This window comes from Pygoscelis adeliae, unplaced genomic scaffold, assembly GCF_000699105.1.
Source record: "Pygoscelis adeliae isolate BGI_AS28 unplaced genomic scaffold, ASM69910v1 Scaffold11, whole genome shotgun sequence".
NCBI classification, from domain to species: Eukaryota; Metazoa; Chordata; class Aves; order Sphenisciformes; family Spheniscidae; genus Pygoscelis; species Pygoscelis adeliae.
In genome coordinates this window covers 1,866,922-1,885,507 of record NW_008824059.1, presented here as the reverse complement: position 1 = coordinate 1,885,507, position 18,586 = coordinate 1,866,922, and the positions used below count along the sequence as shown (strand labels likewise).

At 48.1% G+C, this 18,586-nt stretch overlaps 1 protein-coding gene across 1 annotated transcript in view; it reads left to right on the top strand.

Annotated features, from left to right (window-relative positions):
• Positions 1-18,586, top strand: part of MAP2K4 (mitogen-activated protein kinase kinase 4) — a 67,519-nt gene that overhangs the window by 32,822 nt on the left and 16,111 nt on the right. Inside the window, exons 4-6 of the mRNA XM_009334055.1 lie at positions 9,286-9,405; positions 12,697-12,748; positions 13,191-13,318. Coding sequence (XP_009332330.1) covers positions 9,286-9,405; positions 12,697-12,748; positions 13,191-13,318 — 300 coding nt within the window. The remainder of the gene's footprint in view (positions 1-9,285; positions 9,406-12,696; positions 12,749-13,190; positions 13,319-18,586) is intronic.

The following is an 18,586-nucleotide window of genomic DNA, read 5'->3' as shown; positions in this document are numbered from 1 at the left end:
TGTAGTTAGAGCCCAAAACTGGGACTGAATAGTCAATTCCTGATTCTACAGAGTCTGCCTCTGTAATTTTGCCAGGTCACTCCTCTGGCTTTAAATCTCAGTCCTTAAAATAAGGATAATAATCCTTCCTTTTCCCATGCTCTGTTTTTTCTTATCCGTTTAAACATGAAGCCATTTTGGGCCAGGAGGCATTGTCCACATTCACACAGTACGAGCTCCTACGAAGTGTGGAGCCTCAGCCTTGGCTGAAAATTTCCAGCTTTGCTGAAATACGATGATAAGGATGTCAGCTGGTGTGAAGAAAAGTCTCTAGGCAAGACAGTGTCTTGCTGATGAGCAACATGTTCAGAGCTGTGCAAGCCTGTCACTTCTCTGCAGCTCTAGGCACATCCCAGGATGTAGGTATAAATACATAAATAGTATAAAAACCTACCTTGATCAGCACCCACATGTCGGCCTAGCTTCTGCTGCACCCTTTGTCTTGTCCAAAAATCCTGTCCTTCTGCAGCCAGGCAGGGCTCCTTGCATGCTCCATCTGGGAAAAGCTTCAGTAAGGTCACTCTGGGTTATATCGTGTTGGTCCCTGGAATCTCTCTTTCCCCCCACCCTCAGCATCAGTGGTATTTGCTTCTGAGATGAAAGCAACCTTCCCCTCTCCTCGGTATGTTACTGCCAAGGTGATGTTCCAAGTCACGTACCTCAAAGATACACTGGTGAGCTGGTATGCTTGGATAAGGTTTTCTGTCTTGTCATATTAATTACATGTTCTAATATTAATTACATCTTTTAAAGCTAGGAAACTATGACAGCAGAGAAGCACAGAAAGGGAAAAAAAAGAGTTTCACCAGTATGTTTGAACCTGTCTCACCCCTCCACTCTGCTTAACAGATCTGTTCCCAAAGAACTATGAATGATCCAGGTCACTGCTGAACAATCCCCTGGAGTATAAGAGCTTATGGGACATTGCTAAAGGCTGAACCTCTCTCAGGAAGTCCTGCAGCAAAGCTTGTACAAACAAAGCTCTTTGTTCCAGCATTTCAAGGTGAAAAGTAAGGAAATAAGTTCCAAAAGGCAGATCCTCTTGGGACCGCCTGCTCTGAGCCAGGATACAGATTCTCCAGGGATGGATGGAGCTACAGATGGGAAGTCTTCTTCTGCCTGCTCCTAAAGATGAAAGACTTCAATTTGAGCATCTTTAGAGGAGTTTAAATGTTGAGTAGAGAAGCTCAAATGTTGAGTAGGTGGCTCTCACAATAAGATGATTGGCAAGAAGATTATAGCAGTTTCAGGAACAGCAGCAGGGAAGCTGGGCTGTTTTGAAAGGCAGGTAGCCTTTCCAGAAGAGTGAGCTGTTGATGCGGAGAAGCAGAGCTAAGCTCCTGAATCCTGACGGTTTGGGGAGTGGGAGTACTAAACCAAATTGGACAAAACTGTTCAAGGTCTTATTCTGAAAACAGACTAGTATCCCAGCTTGCAGTCAGGAAAGTAACTGTAAACAGGCAGGTTACTGTGGCAGCCTCTATGAGTATGAAAAGTTTGATTTGGAAAGGCAAAAAATACTATACAAATATTTTTCCCTAGTATGCTGTCTCACTTGTTCAGCAAGCATTTTCTGATAAGGAAAGTCTTCTCTGGGAACTGGTCTTGCTTGTCCCTCAGCTGGCAGCATCTTGACACATATTATTTGCTTCTTGTTCTTCATATGGGACATCCTTCTGTTATTATGTATGTCTGTGTATATAATGTAATGTGTAACAATGCAAAAACTGCAAGTTCATTGCTGGGTACAGGACTTCGCTTGAGTTTATCAGCACCCATTAGATGAGATTAAATTGCCTATTTAATGAAACAGGAACAAAGCTGAAAAAGTAGAAGACGGCGTTTCAGCCTTTGCATGGAGTAGGGGGCTTCATTGCCAGACAGTGCACGTGCTGGAGTCAGGTCCTCCATGGGACAGCGCTCTGCTCACTCCTGCTTTTGATGACGCTGTGACCTTCACATCACTGTGTTGCACCTCCCCGTGGTGTTACAGCATCCTTCATTCTGCTAGTGCCAGCTGTTGAGTGGACTGCTCTATTACTTGGTTCTCTAACAATCCTCAGTAGAAAAAATCAACCTTTTTTTCAATAACAGAAAGAATCCCTGAGCACTGACGTTGTAATGTGTGGCAGTTGAAATGGTTTTCATGTCTGCAGCCTGACTGCTTAACAGAATAGAGAAGAAAGTTGCACCTAGTAAAGGCTGGAGGATGAAGAGAATCAGAAAGAGAAAGGCCTGGAGGAAAGTGCAGAAGGGGTAGTTACACCACTGGCTATATTCCTGGTTACACTGGCTACAGAAGGGATTCAGTAGCTGACGAATCATAAAATCATTGGATCATGGAATGGTTTGGGTTGGAAGGGACCTTTAAAGACCATCAAGCCCAACCCCCCTGCCGTGTGCAGGGACATCTTTCACTAGATCAGATTGTCCAAAGCTCTGTCCAGCCTGACCTTGGTCACTTCCAGGAATGGGACATCCACAGTTTCTCTGGACAACCTGTTCCAGTATCTCACCAGCCTCATTGTAAAAGATGTCTTTTTTTATGTCCAAGCTAAATCTACCCTCTTTCAGTTTAAAGCCGTTGCCCGTTGTCCTATCACTACAGGCTCTGGTAAAAAGCCTTTCTCTGTCTTTCTTACAAGCCCCCTTTATATATTGAAAGGCTGCAATAAGGTCTCCCTGGAGCCTTCTCTTCTCCAGGCTGAACAACCCCAACTCTCTCAGCCTTTCTTCATAGCAGAGGTGTTCCATCCCCATCCCCCTGATCATTTTCGTGGCCCTCTTCTGGACCCGCTCCAACAGGTTCGTGTCTTTCTTATGCTGAGGGCTCCAGAGCTGGACGCAGTGCTCCAGGTGGGGTCTCACCAGAGCAGAGTAGAGGGGCAGAATCCCCTCCCTCGACCTGCTGGCCACGCTTCTTGTTATGCAGCCCAGGATACGGTTGGCTTTCTGGGCTGCAAGCGCACATTACTGGCTCATGTCCAATTTTTCATCCACCAGTACCCCCAAGTCCTTCTCGGCAGGGCTGCTCTCCATCCCTTCATCCCCTAGTCCTTATTTGTACTGGTGAGTGCCCCGACCCAGGTGCAGGACCTTGCACTTGGCCTTGTTGAGCTCTGTGAGGTTCGCCCTGGCCCCATGAAGCCAGTTGGTTTCTCCGTATTGTGCCATTGAGAGCCCCGACTCCTGTAAATGCACACAGAGCGTTCCACATCAGTCATCAGAGATGCTGTATTGAAGAAGGTCTGGTTATTCGTGTCCATTTGTTACCTCTCAAAGTAGTACTTGCTAGGTAGGGGAGAAAAAAAGATGATTGCTAGGGTTTCTGCAAAGACTTCACTTGAGTCACTTTCTAGTGAGAAGAGAGGAGTGTTGGGCTGAGCCATAGGACTGCACTGGGCAACCCTGAGACTTGCCCTGAGTGTTGCTGTTCGGAGGGTTTTTAGGTCTGAGGAAAAAAAAAAAAAAATCTTCTTTTCTTGCATGTCTGCTGGAAGCTTCACAGCTAATCTAGTTTGAGACCGTACCTGTGAGGCTGGGAATGTTTGGTTAGTTATCATGACCACGCTAATTGGTCTTTCAAAGTAACTGTTCCTGTTACTTTTCCTCTCACGAAGGGAAGAGGAAAAAAGCCTTGTCTGACTTTGGATCTCAACAGTGACTCTTATGCAGTGCGAGTGTAGCCGAGCCAAGTTTAAACCCACAAGCTCAATAGTTGATAAAATTATTCAATGAAAAATTCATTGCAAGTTGCAAAACATGCCTGGGAAGCCAGGTAAATTAGCCCGTGGGGAGCTTCTGCTGGTACGAGAGAAGATCTAGTATGGATGTGCCAGTAGCACGGTGCTGACGTTGGTGTGAATTGTGGACGTATCCTTGGTCAGTTGATACAAGGTTTTTGCTCTCTTTGCTATTGATGCACAACACCCTATTTCTATGGAAATCTTTGGCTGTGTTGGCGTTACTCAAGACATCTGTCCCCATGATCAGTCCCCGGTCCACAGGAAAAGTGTCACATAAGGATATGTGAGGGTGATGACATTCTCTTTTTTTTCCCTAGTGTAGATGCAACTTGCATAAAAAGTTGGCCACTCCTTGCATTGCACTAATGTAATAAGCCTTCAGTATTGGTATCAGAATGGTGGATGTTGGAAGGGACCTCTGGAGGTCACCTTGTCCAACTCCCATGCTCAAGCAGGGCCACCTAGGGCCGCTTGCCCAGGACCATGTCCAAATAGCTTTTGAATATCTCCAAAGATGGAGACTCCACAGCCTCCCTGGGAAACCTGTGCCAGTGCTCACTCACCCTCACAGGGAAAAAGTGTTTCCTAATTTTCAGAGGGAACCTCCTGTGTTTCAGTTTGTGCCCATTGCCTCTGGTCCTGTCACTGGGCACCACTGAAAAGAGCCTGGCTTCGTCCTCTATGCACCCTCCCCTCAGGTATTTATATACATTGACGAGATCCCCCTGAGCCTTCTCTTCTCCACGCTGAACAGTCCCGGCTCTCTCAGCCTTTCCTCATGGGAGAGATGCTCCAGTCCCTCAGTCATCTTAGTGGCCTTTTACTGGAGTCTCTCCAGTATGACCATGTCCCTCTTGTACTGGGGAGCCCAGAACTGGACACAGCACTCCAGGTGTGGCCTCACCAGTGCCAAGTCAAGGGGAAGGATCACCTCCCTCGACCTGCTGGCAATGCTTTGCCTAATGCAGCCCAGAGTACGGTTAGCCGCCTTTGCCCCACAAGGGCACATTGTTGGCCCATGGTCAATTGGTGTCCACCAGGACTCCCAGGTCCTTTTTTTGTCAAGCTGTGTTCCAGCTGGGTGGCATCTTTGTGACATGCTTGGTTGTCGTCTGGGAACTCAGGACTCTGCATTGAGACGTTGAAGCATCCCAGTTGCTGGTTAAGCAGGTTTTGTGTATGTCCTGGAGATGGGCAGCAATATTTTGAATGAAATGCGCAGGGTGTTCCTGGACATTTTTTGGAATGCCTACAAGATGTGCATTAGCATCTGGTAATTTAATACCCAATAAGGACTAAAATATATTCTTTGGAAGTATAGCTCTAACGGGAAGAGAAAATTAAAATGCTTCTTTCGTCATTTTATAATCGGAAATCAGCCTGACCTAAGAGCATAAATTAAAGAGAAACTTTCATGAAGATGGTTTTGTCCTCACAATTCACAATGAAGCAGAACTTTCCCATGCACATCAGCACTTTTTTGTATTTGATCAGAAAGGGGGCTGGGTGACCGGTACCCAGTCGTCCCTGTCAGTCTTCCTTTTTCTTCTCAGTAAAATTCATCAACTTTGGGAATAAGTCAGTCCTTTCAAGTCCCAGAAAGAGATAAGAACCTGTAGAGTTTTGAATCTCGTCACCAGCCTTCATGAAGCTGCATGATTGCAAAGGTCTGTCATCTTTTTTCATTGATCTTGCTGACATGAATTCATGTTGATCAGGTAGATTTTTATATTACCAGATCAATAAAGGCCCACATCCAGGATTTCTATATGGCATATACTTCAGGAGACCAAGTAAACCAAGTCTTTCTGGGAGCTTTTGATCACGTACGGGTTTTTTTTTATGCTTAAATTAACATTGGATAACGATTTATTGTACTTGTTTGAGTGTTCAGTCACACACATCCCAACTCCGCAGATGCACAAAGTATATTGTGAAGCTTTTGTTACGATAATGGCTCTAATAAGGTTGCCTGTTGTTTCACTTCAGTTTGCTTTTGCTGTACAAACGCCAGCCGTTGTAACCTGGGCGACTGAAGACACTCACAATATTGGTGCGATTGGACATAAATACAAGGCTGCAGGCGGTCACTAGTATTCTGGTATTCTTGAACAGATCCAATCCCCTGCAGTCCCAGTACAATAACATGGGAATACAGCGCAGTACCGATTTTTTTATATAAAGCTGGTCAAAACTGAAGCAATGTTTTGAATGATCCTGCAGCCGGTAGAACAAGTCCATGTTTGCTTTCACTACAGATAGCTTGCAAGGGTCTGGTGTGGTTCGAGTTTACTTGATTTATGCACATCACCAGCGCTGGATCCACGTTGCTTTCTCTGAGCCACTCTCGATAATATGGAAGTGCCTTAACTGTACTTTGCATTTGTTGCCAGTGCTGAAAAGGGAAATTTTTTGCATGTGTTCCCTAATTTCATTTCTGCAGTTTAAGCCTGAACCGGTCCTCAGCCAAATTCATCTATAGCCAATCTTTCATTCTCTAGCAGCCTGAGATCACCTTTCTCCATGCCTTCTGAAACGCTGGTTGTGTCCTCTTCCCGCTGTGCTGCACTTGCCTCTTTCACCATGGTGTCTCTGCTTCTGTGTCCAGCACAGCACCTTTTTGATCAGCCCCTTTTGCTTAGAATCATAGAATCATTAAGGTTGGAAAAGACCTCTCAGATCATTGAGTCCAACCGTCAACCCAACACCACCATGCCCACTAAACCATGTCCCTAAGCGCCTCATCTACACGTCTTTTAAATACTTCCAGGGATGGTGACTCAACCCCTTCCCTGGGCAGCCTGTTCCGATGTTTAACCACTCTTTCAATAAAGAAATTTTTCCTCATGTCCAACCTAAACCTCCCCTGGCGCAACTTGAGGCCATTTCCTTTTGGAAATGGAATTTCATTTTGGGTGAAATGCGTGTTTTCTGGGCTCAGGCTTGTAGCAGCCGTTTCCCTTGGGTGAGTGACATTAGCTCTTGCTTTGCCTTGTGCTGATGTAAAAATCCTGGTGCCAAATGAGCAGCGTAAAATGGGGCTACCCATGGCTCTGAACCCACAGTCATCTTCCCCACTGGAGGCTCAGCCCTTCCTAGGAAAGCAGATCCTCCCTTCTCAGAAGGGAGACGTTCTCTCTATTGTAAGCAGCCAGTCAAAAGAGGTGATCATCCCGCTGTATTCAGTGTTGGTGTGGCCTCACCTTGAATACTGTGTGTCATTCTGGGCCCCACTGTTTAAGAAGGATGTGAAGGTCCTTGAATGCATCCAGAGGAGGGCAACAAAGCTGGTGAAAGGGCTGGAAGGAATGTCCTATGAGGAGCGGCTAGGGACATTGGGCTTATCTAGTTTGGAGAAAAGGAGGCTGAGGAGCGACCTCATTGCTCTCTACAGCTTCCTGAGGAGAGGACATGGAGAGGGAGGTGCTGATCTCTTCTCCCTGGGATCCAGGGGCAGGACGCCTGGGAATGGTTCAAAGCTGCACCAGGGGAGTTTCAGACTTGTCATGAGGAAGCATTTCTTTACCAAGAGGGTGTTCAAACCCTGGAACAGGCTTCCTAGAGAGGTGGTCGATGCCCCAAGCCTGTCAGTGTTGAAGAGGGGTTTGGACAATGCCCTTAACAACATGTTTTAACTTTTGGCCAGCCCTGAATTGGTCAGGCCGTTGGACTAGATGATCGCTGTGGGTCCCTTCCAACTGAAATGTTCTGTTCTGTTCTGTTCTATTCTATTCTATTCTATTCCATTCCCCTCCGAGGCAGCATCCCTCCTTTGGCAGGAGACAGTGATGGATTCGCTGTCACTGAAGCAACAACATCTATAACGCTGGTGGCACGTGGAACGCGTCCTGGCAGTTTGCTGTCTGTATTGCTGAAAACAGCCTCGCATGTGTGTGAGCAACCCAAGACCAAGCTGGGTAGCACCGCTGCCTCTGCTGATACCAGCGTGCAGTTTGACGCTACCTTTGCTGGGCACTTCTGTTCCTGCTAAACCAAGCATTTGGACTGGAGGCATCTTGGCAGATGCAGTTCCTTGGCTTGTGTTTCACAGGAGGTCATTCTGAGTGGCAGAAAAGCCCTTTTGGCCTTAAAACCTGTGACTCTACAAGCTTTTCCATCATCTAAATATAACTCGAGAATTGCTCCTGGCTCTCATGAGCACCGGGAGATTGCTTCAAACAGAAGTGACTTAGGTGTGCGGGATGGGAGCACGGGGCTTTGCCACACTTCTAGCATGTCCATGCCCTAGGTTTTTTTCCTAATTTCATTTCCATGTATTAACATAGAGTTTGGTTGGTTTGTGTTTTGTCTGGTCAGGAAAAATCTGCCTTCTGTAGGATAATTACTTGGGGAAGTTTCTCCTCTATTTGTTGCTGCTTATATCACAGGATTGTGCAGCTTAGTCATAACCGGACAAGCATCCTGTGCTCTGAACCACCCAGGCAGCCCAGGGCAGCACTACCTGCACAAGCTGCTGCTCTTTACACAAGTGTTTTGGGTGGTATTTAGCTAGGATGAGACATGCAGACTAATCAGCTCCGTTCTACACTTAGCTTCTGACAGCTAATGCAGTTTTTACACTCATTGTGATGTAGCCTGTAGAAGATAGGTATGAGTATGTCGTTTCTGGTGAGGACAGGTCTACTTCTAGTGTTATAGTATTTCTAGCAATGAAGAGTTGCCTGAAGTGCATGAGAGTCTACAGAAATAACTCATGCAAAGCCTTCTGTCATCCTCAACTGGAGATAAAATGTTCAAAAAAGTTGAAATAACTAAGATCGATCCATGGCTAAGCTGTCCGTCACCATATGGTAGATACATACTAAAACAAAAGATGAAGTCCTTCTAGATTGTGGGGATCCATTTCTCATCCCCAGCGAATTCATTGTGAGCAGGTCAATTTACAGATCTCAGGAGACAATTTGATAAAAAGACATGTTATTCTCCTATGATAGTTAAACTTAGCTTGGTTAAACACAGATACTAGTATGTTTTACAATTTTCTGTGTTTAAATTGTTTAACTGTAAGATGCAAATCAACAAAATCCCCCACACACTTGGATTTATTTTCATTTTCTCTTACTTAGATGCCATCTCCAAATGTTGTGTGAAATGTTTTCTGTCCTCTGCAGGTTTGTCATAAACTGAAGGGATTTTTTTTTAGTCTTACTGTGCATGCCCATGTCTCACTGTGCCTGCAGCCTTCTGGAGAGCCAAACAGTTTTTGAGATGTGGATCCATCTAGGTTCAGGCATCTAAAATGTAATGTCAGGTCTGAGCTGGTCAGCTAGATTCCTCTGCTGGTGAATGGAATGGAGGAGAGGTGCATATAGGTGCGAGTCTTCCATTCCTAAAATTAATCAAGACCAATTCCATCCTTCCTGTCAAATGCATCTTGCTGTTAGTGTATTTCATTGGATTCAAGGGATCTCTTTATGCTCTCTGGATTTTTGTTTCTTGTTTTAGCTTGACAGTAACACAGATTCTTTTCTCTTTCCAGGGTGACTGTTGGATCTGTATGGAGCTCATGTCTACCTCGTTTGATAAGTTTTACAAATATGTATATAGTGTATTAGATGATGTTATTCCAGAAGAAATCCTAGGCAAAATCACTTTAGCTGTGAGTATTTTGTTAAACTTTTTTGTGTGTGTTTTTGAAGCTAATGTGAAAAATTCTGATCTCTTTCACTCATTCATGAGGGAAGTGGTTGATCTGTGTGCAGCAGAACTGCTGCTGTTGTATTTCACCATGGTTTTAATGATCCTTGAGTATATTCTGACTTTCCCATAGCATGTTGCATGATGGAAAAGCAGGTCCTGGGGCCTGTAATCAGTTCATAAAGAGACCCGAGGACTAGCCTCTTGCTCTGTCTGCTTGAACGTCGGCACCGACAGCATGGGCACCAGCCCCCTCCTCTGGGATCACTTCATATGCACTGGTGGTGGCATCAGTGGAAGCCAGGCACAGATCATCTCATCCCAAGGAAGGTGCCTAAAATAGATGAGCCTGTCTCTTCTTGCCTTGTTTGTAAAGGGAAGGAGGGATGGGGCATTTATAGCCAGGACATGTGAACCCCACCAAACTCTTTAAGAGTAAGGGCCTGGTCTCAGTAAGTCGCCTACCCTCTCTTTCGAGTCAGTGGGGGGAGGTTGGTGCCTCTGTACAGGAGCTAAGTTCCCATCTCGTGGTGCTTTAGGTGGTGTAGTGAAGTGAGATGAATCCCACGCAGGGTATCTGAGTGCAGCCCTGCTACACGGAGCCCACTGTCTCCCTTTAAGGAGCCCTGTAAAATTATCCTTGGCTGTGCCAAAATGAACCCTTAGTTGTCTAAACACAAAGGCAAGTTTTGGTCCTGCAAAACAAACTTTTGCTTTTGGGCTCTGGAGGAAGAGGTGTTGAAAAGTATCCCGAAACGTCTGTCCTGCTGCTGCCCATAAAGATCTGTCAGGTCCATTGGCTTTCTGCAGGGATGCTGAACCACTCCAGTCCAGAGAAACGTCTGGTAGGCTCCCAAAAGTACAAGTGGGTCTTCAGCAGGTGGAGAACCTCATTGATGTTTTCTTGACTTAACCTGGAAGTCTTGGCCCAATGAAAAATCAAGGCCGAGCCAAACGAATTAGTTCAGTGAGGCTGCTGGAAGATGAAGGGCTGCAGAAGTGAAGCACTGTTCAGGAGTAATGGGGGGAAATGTGAGCGAACGTTGGAGTCGTGCCATGTTGGTGACAGACGGGCAAACTGCCTCTGTATTGGCTTCAGCACGTGAATGCCGCAGTAAGCTGGTGTCCTGAGCTGTCAGAGTGATGGGGAGGTGCTCAGCAAGTCGCAAACTGTGACCTCTTGAACGGATATGGGCAAATTCTGCTCCGTGCCTGATTTTGGGAGAAAACCGTCTTTGCTCTTCTTAGGGGCATCTTTATAAAATGTTGAGCCTACCTGGACCTGCTGCCACTTCGTACAACTAACAGGCTGTCTTGACAGCGGAGGCACTGTCACGTATTTAGATGTTTATAGCCAAGACTGAAAATCCTATCAAAGGCAGCCAATGGCTGTTCTGCAGCCCATGGAATGCATCGTCTGACCACCAACCAACTAAATGTATTACTGGCCTGAGACATAGACGAGAGATGGCTGGGTAAGGTCTGTCCTTCCAGGGTAGTCTGCTTGGAGTTATATGTAATTCTGTGGGGGAAAGAAAAGGAGATCCTTTCTTCTGGATTTGCAGGGTATTAGAGACATGCTGGCCCACATTTTGGCTCAGACAGACCTTGCAAGGTGTTTGCCTGATGAAGATAGTTTGGACAGAGACTTGTTGAGTTTTGAAGCTCTCAAAGGGAGTTTCTCTACTTACCCTGTGCAGACAGCGTGCTGTGAAAGTGCACCAAAGCTTTAACTCCTAGCCAGGGAAATGACCACCTCGGATGTTTCTGACCTGGGGATGAGGGATGGACTGAGTAAGCTAAAATTTTCCATACCTGATCCATGACCCACAACAGATCCGGGGATGTGAAGCCCAGCTGCGCTATGCGGGAGGTGGTGGGCTCCTTGTTGAACACCACTCTCCTTCCTTCATATTGCACCTGAAGGCAGCCCAGCCCCAGCAGCTCCTGAGGGACGTCCTCTGCACAGACTGGCTTTAGGAACTGAGACAGGTTCTGACTAGATCTTGTGGACTGAGGTTTGTTTTTGTCCACCTTTTTCTAGAAAACAAATGAGGAACAGCATTTAATAACTCTGGTATGAGAAAACTGGCCCTGAGTATCTTAGACCTTGAGGGCTTCCAGGTCCAGAAGGTCTACATGCGCACTGCCCTCATTGGCCCATCATGTTCAGGTGGGGTATGTGCTGCAGCCCACAGCTCGGTGTGCTCTTCCAACCACCCTTCATGTTAGAGCTCTTTTACTTCAGGTTGAAGAGCTGTGAGCTTCTGCTTCACCCACTTGAGGGTGGGGACAGAAGCTTCCGGCAGGGTCAGCTGGGATTTAAACCAACATTCAGTCACTAAGTCCAGCAGGCTTTCTTTTGCTGACTCAAGCTCAGGCCCAAGGAGGCCATCCAGTCTCTATGGGCCTGTCTAAAATTCAGTTGATGCTTTGCTGTTCAGAGAGATGTAGTAGCTTCTGCTGCCGGAGCGGAAACCTGCACTGGAGGAGCAAGGTGGGTGGCGAGGAGGAGACAGCACTTCAGGTGCCCCAGAGCCTGCCAGAGCGTTTAATTACCTAAGCACTTGAGCATGCGGTTGTGTGAGCAGGAAGGACCAGTCTTCTGGGAGTTGTTCCTCAGTGCTAGACTTCATCCTTACAGTCGCACAGCTTCAGAGTGCTTTGCAGCACAACACGAATACCCTTTTACCATCATCTTCAAGGCAGTCTTTTGGCTGTTGGTTTCAATGATCTTTTCAGCAGAAGCAAAATGAATTAAAAAGGTGAACTTTCAGGGTTTTTTTTAATTGTCCTGTGAAATCAGGCTCCCTAAGTGTCTCTTCCGTTTAATGGTGAATGGTTAAATCAGAACAGCCCCCTCTGCTGCTCCCCACACTGCTGCTGCTCAGCCAGTGGAATGGGAACAGTTGTTACCTACTGAAAAAGTACAGCATAGGGCTTAAAATAAGGTATTACTCAAGATAATTAACATCAGAAATTGCTTGACTTCACCCCTTGCTCCCCTCTCCCAGAGTGTCATCTTTCCAGGTTACAACAAGTGGTATGTGTTTAGTTAAGCACATGCCCTCTCTTATATCACCTTCTGTTTGCAGGAAAGGTTGGGAGAAAAATGCTTTTATTACATGGCATATTACAGCATTGATATCTTAACATAATAAATGTTTTTTCCTCCTTCTTGGAGCTCCAAAAGTTTGATAATTACACGGATCTTATGACATTTGCTTACTTTTCATCTGTTTTTCTTTCCTAGACTGTGAAAGCACTAAACCACTTAAAAGAAAACTTGAAAATCATTCACAGAGGTGAGTTCATGCCTTTTCTTCTTACCCACAAAAACAATTGCAAGGTTTTTAAGTGGCCTTTGCTTCAGGTCAAAGTGTGATTAAATTAGCATGTGTACCTCAGCGAGTGTGAGTACAAGTCTTGCACAAATATGTCCCCAGTGGCTGTTTCATTGCCCCTTCGGTCTGTGGTTTTCCATAAAAGCATGATTTCAAGGTGGTTGGGTGTCTGCCTCTGGGCACACGGCATCTTTGGGGCTGGCTCCATCTCCTCTTGCTCCCGGTCAGGATCCTCAGTGGCGGCGAGCGCATCCAGTCGCCCCCCCCGCCCCCCCCTGCCCGCCCCATGCCAAGGGGCGAGGGCGATTGCGCGGCACTGCCGGTGTCAGTTCTCTGCAGCTGCTGTTCTTGAAATTTAAACCTCCAGCCCTGACTTGCCGGTTTAAATTTCTTTCCCTTGCAGACATCAAACCTTCCAATATTCTTCTGGACAGAAATGGAAATATTAAACTCTGTGACTTTGGCATTAGTGGACAGCTTGTGGACTCCATTGCCAAAACGCGGGATGCAGGGTGCCGGCCGTACATGGCGGTGAGTGGGGATGAGCCGGGCAGCGGGGAGATGGCGTGCCCGTGGGCTGTACAGGATCTTACCCTCCTTCTGCAGGCCTGGCTCAGCATGGCCGTGCCTGTCGTCTGACTGAAGTGTCAGCCTGTTTTTCCCATGGGATGAGCACCCCCTTCCCAGATGAAACCAAGCTCTGCTGCTGGCAGCGTCAGCAAAGGCATCCAGGCTGTGGCAAAGTGACCAAATTCCCTTTTTTTCAGCTGGGTTCCTCTGCTGCTGCCAGTGCTGTGGTGCTGGAGCGGAGAGCTTCTCTGTGCCTTCTAGCAGCGCCCGCTCACACTCCAAAACAAACAGTGCATGGGGGGAGGCAGTGCCGTCTGGGTGCAGGGTTTTCTTGGTCTGCAAGAAATCCATTTGCTACGGTAAGATTATGTCACAGGAGTTATTACAGAGTAGAATTATAGTGATTTTTGCAAACCACTTTAATTCCAAAGTGTGCCATAACTTAATTCCAGGAGAATGTGATTCTGGAGAGCAGTGGTAGCAGAGCAGCTGCGTGGAAATCACTCGGGCTGAGCCATGGCTCCTGGGAGTCTGTTCTGCTTGTTTGCTTCCCTCCCCCTGCCAGGGAGAAAAGCTGTGGTGGTGATTTTTGAAGCTGTCTGAGGGTTTTAAACACTTCTGTGCATCGGGCTGCTTTGAAAACACATCTCTTCGTTTCACATGAGCCGAGGGTGCCTTGCGTGGGGAGTTGTGTCTGCTGCTGTCGATGTAACTTTAATTTCAGTGGCTGTGTTGAACTCTCATTACTTATCTTATGGCTCTATATGCTGAAAAATACTGTTTTCTGAACTCTCTTATCTACTACCAAGGAAACAAAAAAGGAAAATCTCTCTCTTTTAAGGTACAGTGCCCATCTGGTCCAGGTAACGGCTCTCATATGGCTTTTATCTGACTGTGGTGTCCAAGGCAAAACCTGTCTGCCCCGATCCTGATCTGTGCAAGCACGGAGTCTGAGTTTTGGAGCATTTGACCTTTTCTGTTCACTGTCCTCATAGCAGAGCTAGTTAATCAATGAGCTGGAGAGGAGAGTACAGATGAGATCTGTTATTGGAGACCAGTGCTGTGGTACAACAGTGTGTGCAAGCCCCCGAGCTACGTCACGTAGTGAAACGGGGCAGTTCGTTTAAATAAAGACCTTGTGAGTCTGGAGAGAGGGCAGAGGCATGTCTCCACTCTGAGTACTTCTGGCAAGTGCGTGGAGCTCCCCGCAGGGAAGAGAATCAGTCAGAGCTGCCCAATTTGTTGTGTTGGTGGGGCATGGGATGCTGAGGGCAGCAGCAAAGAGAGGTGCCTCAGCAGGACATGGGAGCCAGTGCAGTCTGAGCTAGTCTGACCCGAGGCTGGGTATTTGCATCTCAGACTGCAGGCACTTCTGATAGCATCGCTCTGTGGAGTTATGACTATTGTTGACTTTTCCCTATCCTCTGAGGTGTGTATCGGGTCTGTAAATAGGGCTCTTGAAAAATTGCTCACTCCTTTCCCCCTCCCAAGTTCAGTGGGCTATAATTACAGGAATTAATGTTCCCTCTTTTTCTTAAAACTGTGGGTAGATGGTTAGCTTTGCACAGGCTGTTGGTTTAGTTACGACGTGACAGTTACCGGCATGTCTGTAAATAGCTGTGCTGCTTCATTTCCCCTGGGACTTGGGTGGGTGGGTGCTTCTGATAGCCCCTTGTCTTTCCTCCCTGTCTGTGCATATCCACTCTGCTCTTTGTGCATCTCCATCACCAGCTCCAGACTCCGTTGGATTTTTAAGTGAGCAAAAGTGTTTCAATTCAGTTTGTGATTTTAAGAGCCTTGGCATGGTATACCGTTTGTGGGATGAGCCAGCAGCTGGCAAGCGGTGTGGGAGATGGCTGGCCTCTTCCCTTCTGCTCTCTGGACTCAGTGACTCCTCTCCAAGTACATGAGCATTTCCATGTACTGACAATCCTGGGAAATGGGGAGATGTCCCCAGCATGCAGGCACATCTCCCAGCTCTTTCTCCAAGCCAGCAGAGGCTGATGGCTGTAGTGATGCTGTGACCAAACCTGAATATACCTGGGAGGGAGTCAGGCTAGTCACACTCCTTTTGAAAGGAAAAATTTTTTTTTTTTTTGGATGCAAAATAGGTGACTATTTTAGACTAAATATAGACTATTCGGTCTCTTCTCCCAAGTAACTAGCAATAGGATGAGAGGAAATGGCCTCAAGTTGCCCCAGGGGAGGTTTAGATTGGATGTGAGGAAAAATTTCTTTATTGAAAGAGTGGTTAAACATTGGAACAGGCTGCCCAGGGAAGTGGTTGAGTCACCATCCCTGGAAGTATTTAAAAGACGAGTAGATGTGGCGCTTAGGGACATGGTTTAGTGGGCATGGTGGTGTTGGGTTGACGGTTGGGCTTGATGATCTGAGAGGTCTTTTCCAACCTTAATGATTCTATGATTCTATGACTATTTTGGTGCAAAATAATGTGACTGTGTGCAGCCAGGGCGGGTCTGATAAGGGCTGCTGGATGATGCTCCCTGACGATGAGAGCGTGTTGCTCTGCAAGGCCCACTTGGCCTGTGGCACTAGCGGTAATTCTTGTAGCATGAGCACTTACCCACCGAAGGAACCTGATAACACTGTGTTCACTGGAGCTGGGTCCCCAAATAGCTGTTGATAACAATAACATTGGATGTCAGCCAGTTTGACTGCGAGCAGTCTGATTAGGCAGCAGGAGCCACGTCCAGCTGCTAAGCAAGTGCTGTGTGGTTTAACGAAAATGGTTAGAGCTGTCACAGAAAGCAGCACATCAGCCTTGGAGCTGCCAGTGCTGGAGAAGTTGTTTTGGTTTTGGCTTTGAATTCCCCTGCAATCGTTACATTGAAATAAAGGTGTACATGTTGGTGCCTTGTGTTCTCTGAAAGAAAGAAAGGAAGGATGGAGCCCCGCGCTGCCCCAGGCAGCAGCCTGCCCCCGGAGAGCCCTCCCGAGACCTGTGCCAGTGCCAGCATTGTGGGTTTGCTCTAGGTGAGGTTTCACAACATGCTCACAGCAGCCTTAAACTAGCGGTCGGGGTGAGATTGCTCCTGGTCCTCCCTGCCTGCTGCTCCCCGGCAATCCCTGTGTTGCCTCCCGCTGCAGTGGGTGCTGTTGATTTGGGTGGGAGGGGAGGCTCTGTGTGCCACGCTGAAGCTGGTGGTCTTTGTGGTATTACTGCTTTTTGCCTTCATAATGCTCAAGTGAACCCAGCCTCTGTGTCAGAGAGGAGGGATGAGACTGGAAGTGCCTGGTTTAAGTATGGGAGGACCCAGCCAGCGTGAGGACGAATGTCCTGCCCTGCCCTGCTCCTTTGGGGCCCCTCCAGGGGCAGAGTTTGATGGTGTCACACGTGTCCTTGGTCCCTCAGGTCCTTTTCCCAGATCACCTGGGAGCTGCCCGCTGCAAGCTGCGGCTGTGCCTGAGTGCCAGTGCCCTGCGCTGCTTCGCCCACCCTCCCCTGGGCTGCCCGCTCGGCTCTCCCTGAAGAGTTGTTGAAGATGAGATGAGAGGGTGGGCAAGGGGATGCACGGTGCCAGGGGGTACAGAGCAGCCTTCTTGGTGCTAATGCATGACCCGTGTCCCAGCAAACACAATTCTACTTGTCCCTGCCTGTGCGCAAATGGAGGGCCAGCGCAGAGCCCCGTCGCTGCAGTGCCACTGCAGACCAGCGCTCGGGATGTGTTTCCTGCTCCTCATTTCTCCCTGGTGAAGATGGGCAGTCGCTGCTGGCATCGGCATCCAGGGCCAGGTGGAGGCTGCGTCCCCGCGCTCGGATGGCTCATGCGCAGTTCAGGCCATGCACAGAAAAGGAGAATTTCCCAAGGCAGGTGACAGTGGGGACTCTGAGCCCTGCTCCCCCAGCCTCCCCACACACATAGAGGGAGAGGCTGCAGGGATGCAGGAGGTCTCTGAATTCTTTACCCAAGAAGAGCTGCAGCAAGACCCTCTGTTTCAGCTTCGCATTCCTGACCTGATCCCCAAGTTTTCATCAGGCTCAGTCATTCATTTATCTGAACAGGCAAGCTGTTGGTTTGAATTCATGCAGCTAAAATCCTCTTGGATGCTCCTGAATATTGCTGTGTGTTGGACTTTTTTCTCCCCCCCACCCCGAAACTTGGCACCCAGCCATAATTTTTATGACTGAGAAAACAGATTTGGGAGGAGACTGGGAGACATGCGGCACCATCCCTCTGCGAGCAGCACGGACTGGATCCAGGTTCTGCCGCCCGCAGCATAGCAAATGCCAAGGGAGATGCCTGAGCTCTGAGTGCAGCTCTCCCCGCTTGCATGCTGCTGCTGTCACCCGCGTGCTTCAGGGGTTTCAGCTGAGAACATAACCTCCACTTACTCATTCACCGGCTAAAATCATCCGTGAGGTTCGCCCAGCGTGGGACTTCTCCTGTCCAAACTTAGCTCCTTACATCACGCGGTGCAGAGCCCGCACCAAGCGGCTCCGCTGCAGGGCTGAGCTCCTGTCTGTGCATCGGCACCTCCACCCCCGTCCTGCCGGTGGGGACGCGGTGGGAAGGGATTTTCCTCCTCACCCATTTAGACGCTCATCTGCACAGGCAGTTTATATAAACGTGGGGAAACGTGTCAGCAGCCGCCTGTGTAAGCAGACCACTTGGCCAGAAGTATTGTGGACAGGATGTGAGTTTTGTGGAGGAGAATATTAAAAGGTGGAAAAAAGTCATTTTGGTCACTAGGATTGACGTGGGAAGTGCCTGAAAGTCAGGTTTGGGCGATAGTTGCCCTCAGGAGGCATTGGAGCTTCAGCTGGAAACAGCAGGCAGCTCGGGCTTGCCGTGGGTTTGCTCTGCTTAGGGCATGGCTGGCTGTGCTGGGGCAGCCCAGGGTAGCCCCCGCTGCTGTGATTAGCTACAAGAAGGCTAATTGGAAGCCACAAATAGGAGAACGTGATCATCAGGGCAGTGAAGAAGCAGAGAGGGATGGGCAAGGGTCCTTAGGGCAGGGTCAGGTGTGGGGAGGGGGAGCAAAGGGTTGTGCAGGTCCCAGGTCCGTGGATGTGAGCCTTCCTCCCATCCTTCCTGAGCCTGTTCGGCTCTCGCCGCTTGTGCGGGTAAGGCTGGGGGGGATTCTGCTTAAGGACGACCCATGGGGATTTGCAGGGGGACTCTCCACCCCTGTGCTGAGCTTTTTCCTACCAAGCGTGGGAGCGCCCTGCATGCCTGCCACATGCTCGGTGCAGGCTGGGCGGCGGCT